Consider the following 10,691-nt stretch of genomic DNA (forward strand, 5'->3'; position numbering starts at 1 on the left):
CAGCTTGGTGGACCTGGGGTTTGAACCCATGACCTTCCGACTCTGCCCAACACCTTAACCACTGAGCTACCACATACCACATTTAATCCACATATAATCTATATATCCTGAAAACAGATTTTTGCAGAGTCAGATTTTACTCAGACAAATACACTTTTTTATTATTTATTTATTTAAAAAAAAAAAAAAAAAAAAAAAAAAATGATCCACACCAGAACTGATGCAAATTGTGGATACCCATTTAATTTATTAAAAATTAATATATAAATATATTTTTTTAAAATAATTATTTAAAAAAACCAAAAGGTATTAAAAAAGAAATGATAGAGAGAATTTTGATTAACGCAACAGGGTGTGCTACTATAAGAAAATGTGGCTCACTGAGTGGTGATTATTTTTACAGCATGTCCTGGTGTTTTTATTCATCTTATATAATAGCATCAGTGTTCAAATTTTGCATTAATCAAAAGAAGGATATGCGGTAATGATAAACGTTTACAAGCATTTGGAAAGTCATAGACATGTAATGTTTTGGAGCATCTGTAAAATTAAGATAAGAAAAATAAAGCAATTGTTTCTTCACCGACTTCTCTTTTTTGATGTTTGTAAGCTTCTCATGTACTGTTAAAACAGAAAATATTGTTAGCTGTATGGTCTGGTCTTCATCAGCAATCATTTAAAGATTTTGACAGGAAGGAATTAGTTTTGAGTTTGCGCTGACCCATTAATTCCTCAGGAGCTCTTGGTTTCACTATTATACAGTTGTAGAAATAACATTAGTTACATTTACATTATTTACTGTAGAGTGTCACCCAAATGAGGATGACGTTCCTTTCTGAGTCTGGTTCCTCTCAAGGTTTTTTCCTCCTATCCTCTCTGGGAGTTTTTCCTTGCCAATGTCGCCTCCGGCTTGCTCATTAGTGAAAGATATATAATGTTTTCAATTTTAAATTTATATTAAAATATTCATATTAAATTTTAGGCACGGTGGCTTAGTGGTTAGAACGTTTGCCTCACACATCCAGGGTTGGGGGTTCAATTCCCGCCTCTGCCTTGTGTGTGTGGAGTTTGCATTTTCTCCCCGTGCCTCGGGGGTTTCCTCCGGGTACTCTGGTTTCCTCCCCCAGTCCAAAGAGATGCATGGTAGGTTGGTTGGCATCTCAGTAAAATTGTGTGTGTGTGTGTGTGTGTGTGTGTGTGTGTGTGTGTGTGTGTGTGTGTGTGTGTGTGTGTGTGTGTGTGTGTGCGCCCTGCGATGGGTTGGCACTACGTCCAGGGTGTATCCTGTCTTGATGCCCAATGACGCCTGAGGCACAGGCTCCCCGTGACCCGAGGTAGTTCGGATAAGCGGTAGAAAATGAATGAATATTAAATTTTAAATGTATATATGCATTTCCTTATTTTTATTCTTATTTTTCCTCTACTTATTATTATATTTATTTCTTTTTTCTGTTTCTGTACTTCTGTAAAGCTGATTTGAGACAATGTGAATTGTTAAAACATATACAAATACAGCTTACCTGCTAATGAAAAGTAACCTAACATATTAGAGAAATAAAATTATTTAAAATATTTGTAATGTACTATTGGAGAAATTCCCCCTAAATGTTTAATGCTACTGAAGATAAGAATGAAACAAAAGCTGACAGCACAATGATCTCAGGCACACAGCTGAATAGGAAATAGGAAAGTGTAAACATGAACTGCTGTTGATTGACTCTAAAATAAAAGAGTGTTATTCTATCATCTGAACAGCAGAGGGCAGTGACTTGTGACGGTGTCATGTGAGTATGAGTAAGAGATTATAGTTGGCACTTTTTTTTGTTTTTTTAAATCTGTGATAAAGATCTGATTTGTGTTAGCTGAAACACTATAAAACTGGTGGTCCTGGGCAAACAGATGAGCAAACTGCACCAGCCGGGTGAATCCGTATATGTGCCTGGGTTGAGGAGTTAATAGAATACTAAGCAGTATGGAGGAGTCCAAGCACCTTTCTCTATAATGCCCCAGTGGCCAGTTCTTGCCAAGTACAATGGAACAATAAAGAGATATAGCCTGTTATTACTTTAGTTACATTTTAATGAACATTTTGCAAACATACCAGATTATAGCCAATGCTCTGCTACTAATCTGAATTCACAAACTATAACAATTCAGTTTAATATGTACAGATATTTGATGTTATATTATTCCAAAGCATGCTGATAAGCAAGTAACTGATTGTCACTCAATTTATTTTTCTATAGTGTCTATAACAGACTTTGACACATCAACAGGTCCAACAATGCCACTGTTATTTACTATTGTGTGTTGCCATTGCTCTCTCTCTCTCTCTCTCTCTCTCTCTCTCTCTCTCTCTCTCTCTCTCTCTCTCTCTCTCTCCCCCCCCTTGTTGTTGTTGTTGTTGTCAGGGAGAGACTGATATGTTTGTTATGCTGGTTATGTAAAAGCTCTTGTGGGTGCTTTGATACCATGAGGACAGACACGTGCACATTCTTACAGATACACACACACACACACACACACACACACACACACACACACACACACACACACACACACACACACACACACACACACACACACACTTATTCTGGTTAATACAGGAGCTTATTCTGGTTAATACAGGAGCTTATTCTGGTTAATACAGAATATGCAGTGCCTTATGCAGGTATGATCTCTGATAATCTCCAGAGTCTTCCTGGAAAATGAGTATTTTAATTGGGGTTTAATCTAATTTATAGGAAGCACAAGAACCTGGAGCTTTATCCATAACTTTTCATGGATTTTGTTTTTAATTGATAAATCATTTTGTAAACTATATTAATTTTGAATACAACTCATAACAACTCATTTTGTTATTTCATAACCAAAAACAAAAAAGACAAAAATATAAATACTTTGAAACTGAAACAAATATATAAGTTTTATTTTCTTATTATTTCAAAAATCAGTTTTTTCATTTTTATTGGATTCTAAATCTATTTAATTCTTAATTCTAAATAGGAAGTTTTTACTTATATAATCCACCCAAAACGAGTTAACTAAAATGTTTTTGTGAGCTTCATGGCCTTTAATTACAACTTCTACTATGAAAGTTATAAGCAGAAAAAGGTCAAGTCAAAGTCTGCAAAGCACTCATAGAATTATGAAATGCACAATAGTGAAGTGATCAGCATGAGTGTGTGTGTGTGTGTGTGTGTGTGTGTGTGTGTGTGTGTGAGAGAGAGAGAGAGAGAGAGAGAGAGAGAGAGAGAGCCAGACAGAGAGAGAGAGCGAAAGAGAGCGAGAGAGAGCGAGAGAGAGCGAGAGACTGAGTGTAATAGAAGCCATTATGACATTTGTTGGCACTGGAACAAGAATACAGACAGAACATGAAGGATTAAGTGATTCTTGACTCTTGCACACATCTCTCTGTTCCCTTCAATATACTCCCTCTCGGAATTTAGCTATTAATAGACATTATATTAAAAAGAGTTTCAGCAAGACTGATGCTAGTAAGACAGACTGATTAAAGAGTTTAATGATTAAATTAAAGTTGTGACAGAGATAGCTGAAGAGAGTAAGAGATGTACAGCATGTTCCTAATAGATGTATGTTAACACAAATCACATAGCACCCACAGCAATGTAACAGACAGTAAGTGCTTGGTTTACAGTACGTCTCTGTAAGGCTGCTGCGTTTTCAAACTTAGCTTGATTTCCTGGAGTCTACAGGAATCATTTTAGAGGTGGCAGCCAAATGAAAACACCACCCGAGCTATTAATAGTATGGAGCATTATAGGTCGCATTACATGAAGACTGTTTGTTGGATGAGTTTTCTTATCATTTTAAGTTTTCTAAGAGTTTAGGCTTTATCTCTTAGCTATGAAGTCATCGACACCCTGCGAGGGACATTTTCCGGGACATTTTTGCCATAGCTTGCCAGAGAAGAGGTCTTTTGAAGGTCTGTCACTCCAAACAAGCTTGTTGGCGTAAATGGAACAGAGCGATGCCAAGGGACAGTCTGTTCTGCTCCATCGCCTAATTCCATTGCTGCGGTCCCTTTCCACTCTTCTTATTTTGTTTTCCATAATAATGAAACGATAAAGCACAGCATGTGACAGGGACAAACATTATAAAACAAATGGAAATGCAAACTATGTCCACTCATGGTGGTTGGAGTGATAATTCAATTGATATCGTGGGTGTTTGTACTATTTTGGGACCATTTTGGGATTTGTTTCTGTGGGCAATGAATCAGCTTCTCCACCCACAGAACAACTGTGAAAAGCCAGACTAATTCTCTCATTTGACTGTCATCAACTGGGGGACCGTGCTCTGGATTTGAAAGAAAGAAAGAAAAAAAAGAAAGGAAGGAAGGAAGGAAGGGAGGGAGGAAGGAAACCATTTTAGATTCTGGAGCAGATTCTCTGGGTTGTAAGCTTGTTGCAGCAGTTCTTGCAATAATGTAAGTTATATAGATGACGTCATCTCTTCAAGACTGGGACTAACCACAGGGCTGGAGACATTATTTCATAAAAAGGAGAGTTTGGACTGATTTTTGTGAATGGATGACATGCAGTGTTTAAAAATAAATATTTAAAATGACTTAAAAAAAAACAACAAAAACGTCATATTTTTTCAGGTCCATTATTAACCAAAATATGGTCATTAGAAGCACTATAATGAAAATAAAACTACTTCAAACATGAGTTTTATATTGTGTTTAGTGTAGCAATGAATGTTAGGTAACTGAAGCTTCATTTTAAAGCAGTTCACCTCAGGGCAATATACTCATTTGCTTTAAGTTTTCAATAATCTGATTCTGAGATGTTTTCCAACTGTAACTTGAATATAAACCAACTCCATTAACTCCACACAACATCCACATGATTCACAGGGAACAATGACTCATGGAATGGGCTTCGTGGTCATTAGATCTTAACCCAATTTATCACATGGTGATGGGGATTTTTCGGAAGTGTTTTGATAAGACAGCACTTTCCAACTCCATCATCAAAGCACCAATAGCGAAGAAGAAGAAAAAGAAGAATGGTTCCAGAGAGCCTTGTACTGAATAGGCAACTTTATTATTTTTCCTTTAATTTGTCACACACCTTACACCTTACATGTCACACACCTTACACCTTACATGTCACACACCTTACACCTTACATGTCACACACCTTACATGTCACACACCTTACACCTTACATGTCACACACCTTACACCTTACATGTCACACACTTTACAATTTATTATATTTTATATTTAAAAAAGAAGAAATATCCCTCTCTATTCAACCTGTTTGTTGATCACAGAGTCTTTCTCATTGGATTAAAAATATTGAATGTGACATCAAATACCTACATATATACAATAACAATAGGTTGTTCTATAAAAACAATGGAAAAACACAGACACAGACACACACACACACACACACACACACACACACACACACACACACACACACACACACACACACACACACACACACACAGTATGTATGTATTGTGCAACTTTTAACTTTTATATTTAATTTTTTTACCTTTTACTTTATTTCAACATCTATATTTATATCTTTTCTTAACAGGTTACTTTATAATTTTAGATTTATGATTTATGATTTATAGGAAAAAAACAGACCAATTAGTGTTTGGTTCTGTGCCTTAAAGAGCATTGTTCATTAACAGCAACACATTTAAGTAACTGAAGTAAAAAATAAGAAAATAAAGATAGAAAGTGTGGACTCAATAATTATTTCTTAACGATTCAGTTCATTTTTTGTGCATTTATTACTTATTTATTACAAAGTCAAACTTTCTTTATCCGTACTAAGTACTGACTTGAGCTTTGCCACAGGAGAAAATCTGAAATCTCTCTCTCTCTCTCTCTCTCTCTCTCTCTCTCTCTCTCTCTCTCTCTCTCTCTCTCTCTCTCTCTCTCTCTCTCTCTGTCTCTCTCTCTCTCTCCACTTATACTGTTATACAGTCATATAATTCTCAAGCAACTAGAACACAATACTGTTTTTTTAAACTTTTCAATACAAAAATAACATAAATATCTAGATAAAAGAAAATATTTACAAAATCACCCGCATTCTCTTAAGTTTCATCACTACGTCACGACAGTGTATAACATTTGTACTGCTTACATTGTCTAGCTACAATTGCTGCATCAGTCCCTTTTCCTCATCACTCTTTCACAGGTTATACAAGTCCATCCATTCATTTCCTTATCCTCCTTTTGCTCCATCTCTCTCTCTTCACCCTCTCTGAGCCTCTTGAGACACGGACCTCCCGAGGGTTCTGGGAGCCTTGGAGAACTCCATACGAAGGGGTTTGACAGGCGGCAGGTCTCGTGTGATCTCCAGGATGTCTCTCTTGGTCGGACATGCTCCATCAGGTACACGTGCACTTGGAATGTCATCCAGGTTGTGAGGGGCACCGCGGCCCAACCTCACACCCAGCTCGGTAGGCTTGAAGATGGGTAGAGGAAGAGTGTTTCTGTAGGGTAGCAGTCGGTGCTCACCCATGCCAGACTCCACAGTGCCGACACGCAGGACGCCTGAAGGACATTGCTGGGAAAGGGGACGGGAGCGCCAGTAACGGGAAAGTGTCTCCCGCCGGGAATCATCTGACATCTTCATGGACTGGCTGTAGAGAGAAGCATACAAGAGAATTAGTTGTTTAGAAATGATAGAAATTATGTTTCTTTCTTTCTTTCTTTCTTTCTTTCTTTCTTTCTTTCTTTCTTTCTTTCTTTCTTTCTTTCTTTCTTTTTTACTGATTATTATATTTCGTGTATGTTAATCCAGATTCAGTTATTACTTTTTCTTTTGACACATTACATTATAGGAGTCTTTTCCATTATTTCAATGAAACTTCGTTTGTGTGTGTGTGTGTGTGTGTGTGTGTGTGTGTGTGTGTGTGTGTGTGTGTGTGTGTGTGTGTGTGCGCACTCACCGGTCCTCATGCTGCGTTCTCATATTAACGCTGTGCCAATCAGCACTGTAGCTCTCTTTCTGGGAAACGTTCTGCTCCCTGACGCAGCAGCTCAGCTCGGCTCCCACCACATTTTCACCACATTTTTCCAAGACTGTACAAACCTGCATCTTTGACCTTGAATATGTGTGTCCTGCTTTATAAAAAATAAATGTTCCCTTCTCAGGTAGTAGCTTCTACTCTGGATCTGTCTCCTCCGAGTGTGAGTGTGTGTCAGGGTGAGGGTGCTTTTATACAGGCTCTGATGCTATTTCTACACTATGGCCTCACTCCACACACTGTCTGTGCTGACAGCTGATACTCTCGAACATACTCACGCACACACACACACACACACACACACACACACACACACACACACACACACACACACACACACACACACACACACACACACACACACACAGTTGGAATGATCAAATAAATAGAGGCTTTAAAATCCCCTGATGCCAGTAAGTGGTCTTTTAAAATACTTGTTTTAAAACTTGCACGTGTGCTTCTAACTAATAGCACACATCCTTATACATCTATACCATCATCACTGTCATGAACATCATCATCAGTATGACCACCGTCACTGAGATGAGAACCAGGTTACAGTAATGTGGAAACTCAGATGAGTGACAATCAACATGGAAACTATTTCATGGTGCTGAGAAATACAGTGGAACTGATGCGAGAGAACACAACCAACAACCAAAGAACATGAGAGTTAAGAGGTTTAACAGGGGATTATTATATAATCATATAATCTTCTTGTAGGCAAATTCTTGAAACTGGATATCATTCTTATTTCAAGGAAGTTGCAGCATTTAGAATTTTTTAATATGATGATTATTACAGTTATTAATCAATCAAAATATTTCAAGTATATTTGTATCATTTTCCTATCGTGACTGTAAAGGTCGACTGAATACGAAGACCATCTTGGGATTGAGTTTGGGATTAAACCAATTCTAGTAGCTCATGAATATCTGTTCATTTCTCAATTCTGATACATCAGTGACTCAGCAGCAGCTCATCTGACCACACAACAACATTAGTGAGATGATGTTACATGAGGAGATCTGGAGTTGAGACATGTTCCAGTTCATCCCAAAGGTATTCAGAGAGGTTGAGGTCAGGGGTCTGTGCAGGACACTCGAGTTCTTCCAATCCAACCTTATTAAACCATGTCTTCACAGACCTTATTTGTTGCACAGGGGTATTGTCATGCTGGAACATGTTTGGGCCTGTTACTGTAGTTCCAGTGAAGGAGAACGCAAAAAATTCAAGCTTTGAAACAGGTCAGTAAATTACTTCAGAACAACGTTATAAAGATTATATAACAACATGATTCTTTGTTGTGGTTGGACATAAGCTATTTAATAATTTCCTATGCCAACATGGCCTGGATAGTCATCAGATACCTGAAAGAAGTCTCCAGTATCAGTGCTTTTAAAGCTGTTGACAGTAGACTTTAAGGTTTCTCAATTAAAATGACATGTCATGGTTATCTTTAAATCACTTCAAGAGAGAAAAGTAAGAGTTGGTGCATTTATACATAGCTCTTATAATGAAGTGATAACAGAAACTAACTTGTTTCATGAATATTATACCATACTATCTATAAATTGAGTCATTGTTCTGTAAAAAATGTTACTATTACACAGTAAGAGGAACCACTTTTGGATGTGCTGTTAGTGGAAAATAAATTTCAGTCCTGCATTATTATTATTATTATTATTATTATCTCACCACTGCACTGATTATACTTTTTCAAACCCCCAAGTGTTTTATTCCCAAAAATAAAATAGATGTGTCTAAGAGCTATATTATCAAGTGCACACAATGTCAATCTGTTCAGTTTAAGAGAAAACAATGTACCTATTTGCAGTCATTATTTGATTGATTTTGGGAAAAAACTGTGACTTTAAACTCTCTATGTGCCTGTAAATGTGCACATGCAAACTAAAAGTGAAATAGTCATAGTGTATGTATAGTGAGAGACTCAGTGGAAGTCTATGTGACATGCAAGCTCCTGTCATTTGTGTGATTAACTGCATTGCTGAGAGATGATTCGAATGTCCAGCTACTGGTGTTACACACACACACACCTTATGATCACTGACTGCAGCTTGCTCTCTGACGTACAGGTCAAATACAAGAACTGATGTCACCATGTCTCATTCTGACAGCGCAGCACACTGTACGCTCTGGAACCAGAAATCCAATCATTTGTTACGACACTGGGAAATTCCTGCTACCAACTCAGTTAATCACACATGAAATTAGTAGAATAAAACAACCAGCAAATTGTTTATTGTCTCTAACACACTCCAGCTCAAATATCGTATTTATAAATGATCAAACCCCACAGCTGAGACCATAGATATTGCACTTGATACATATACATATCATAAATGCAGTCATTTTTGACATTTTTTTGCTTATTGCTTTCAAAATAGAATTTATACTACACTACAAAAAAGAAAAAAAAATGTGGAGTGGTTTCAAATCCGTACTTGTGCCTAGTGTCTATAGTTATACAAAACACCTACAGTAGAAACATTCATGATATACAATTTTCATGATATACACATCAAACACAGGGGAGTGTGGAAAAAAGGTTAAGAGGTGAGTGCAGGTAGGTTGGAGTGGGTGGAGAAAAGTGTCAGCAAGAATCAAAGGAAAGGTGTAGAAGACAGTGTTGAGAGCAGCGCTGCTGTAGGGGTTAGAGACTGTAGCAGTGATAGCAGAGGTAGCAGGGATGAGGATGTTGAGGTTGTCTTTAGGAGTGATGAGGATGGACAGGATTAGGAACGAGCACAACAGCTCAGGTTGGCTGTTTTGGGGACAAGGACAGAGAAGATAGATTGAGATGGTTTGGACATATACAGAGGAGGGAGATGGTTATAATGGTAGAAGGATGTTGGAGATGGAGCTGCAGGTAAGAGGTCAAGAGGAAGGCCAAAGAGGGGATATATAGATGTGTTAAATGAGGACATAAAGGTAATTGGTGTGAGAGTAGAGGATGCCATGGATAGAGTTAGATGGAAACAGATCATTCGCTGTGGCAACCCCTAACAGGAAAAGCCGAAAGTAGAACCATGATTACTTCAAGTACACAAAAAGGAAATAAAAATTGTATCAACCAACAATTTGTGAAGTAAAATAGAAACAGGTTCTTAGGTTGTACCATGTAATGTCAAGCATTTTAATTACCTTTTTTTATAGTACACGTGCTACAAGTGTTTTAGTAATACATGCTGTATAAATATCAAATGCCCATAAAATGTGTTTACCTGTGTACAAGACAAACATTTAATTAGACATCATTGTTAGTTACAGTATTTCAGTACTCAAAGACAAAACGCTGTTGAATTCTCGAACCTGATCGGTCGATTAAACTTTTTATGAGAATTTTATTTAGCACATATTTAAGGAGTCTTCATTGGCAGAGCTTTGTATAATTCAGCTGTAACTCTTTACCTTTAGTTTTTTTTTGTTTGTATTTTTACATTCAAGTAGTATGCATTTCTTAGGAACATGAAATTAGAACATTTTGCTTTATTAATTTCAATAGAGACAAAATTGAGGCTGGTGAGGGACTGACTGTATAGAGCTGCTGCAACATAGATAACAGGAACTAACTTCTAACATTTTGACTTTGACTCTTTGTAAAAACACTAACATTTATTAGTTTAGATTTCTTATATATA

At 37.1% G+C, this 10,691-nt stretch overlaps 2 protein-coding genes across 2 annotated transcripts in view; one reads left to right on the forward strand and one right to left on the reverse strand.

Annotated features, from left to right (window-relative positions):
* Positions 1 to 188, forward strand: part of LOC113638024 (proline-rich protein 29-like) — a 5,124-nt gene extending 4,936 nt beyond the window's left edge. The window contains exon 6 of the mRNA XM_047801099.1: positions 1 to 188. This exon is cut by the window's left edge and continues 928 nt beyond it. The gene's annotated coding sequence lies outside the window, so the exon portion shown is untranslated.
* Positions 189 to 5,861: 5,673 nt separating this feature from the next.
* Positions 5,862 to 7,210, reverse strand: LOC113638053 (titin-cap (telethonin)). Its single transcript, XM_027139030.2, has 2 exons — positions 6,952 to 7,210; positions 5,862 to 6,642 (listed from the first exon to the last, which is right to left on the reverse strand). Exons 1-2 carry the CDS (start codon positions 7,098 to 7,100, stop codon positions 6,252 to 6,254), a joined length of 540 nt encoding a protein of 179 aa, XP_026994831.1. The 5' UTR covers positions 7,101 to 7,210; the 3' UTR covers positions 5,862 to 6,251.
* Positions 7,211 to 10,691: the final 3,481 nt, after the last annotated feature.

This window comes from Tachysurus fulvidraco, chromosome 15, assembly GCF_022655615.1.
Source record: "Tachysurus fulvidraco isolate hzauxx_2018 chromosome 15, HZAU_PFXX_2.0, whole genome shotgun sequence".
Taxonomy (NCBI): Eukaryota; Metazoa; Chordata; class Actinopteri; order Siluriformes; family Bagridae; genus Tachysurus; species Tachysurus fulvidraco.

Coding starts and splice junctions, on each gene's coding strand:
- LOC113638053 (XM_027139030.2), bottom strand. CDS start 7,100: ATGCAGGTTTGTACAGTCTTGGAAAAATGTGGTGAAAATGTGGTGGGA. Junction 6,643..6,951: donor AGAACGCAGCATGAGGACCG/GTGAGTGCGCAC, acceptor TTCTCTCTACAG/CCAGTCCATGAAGATGTCAG.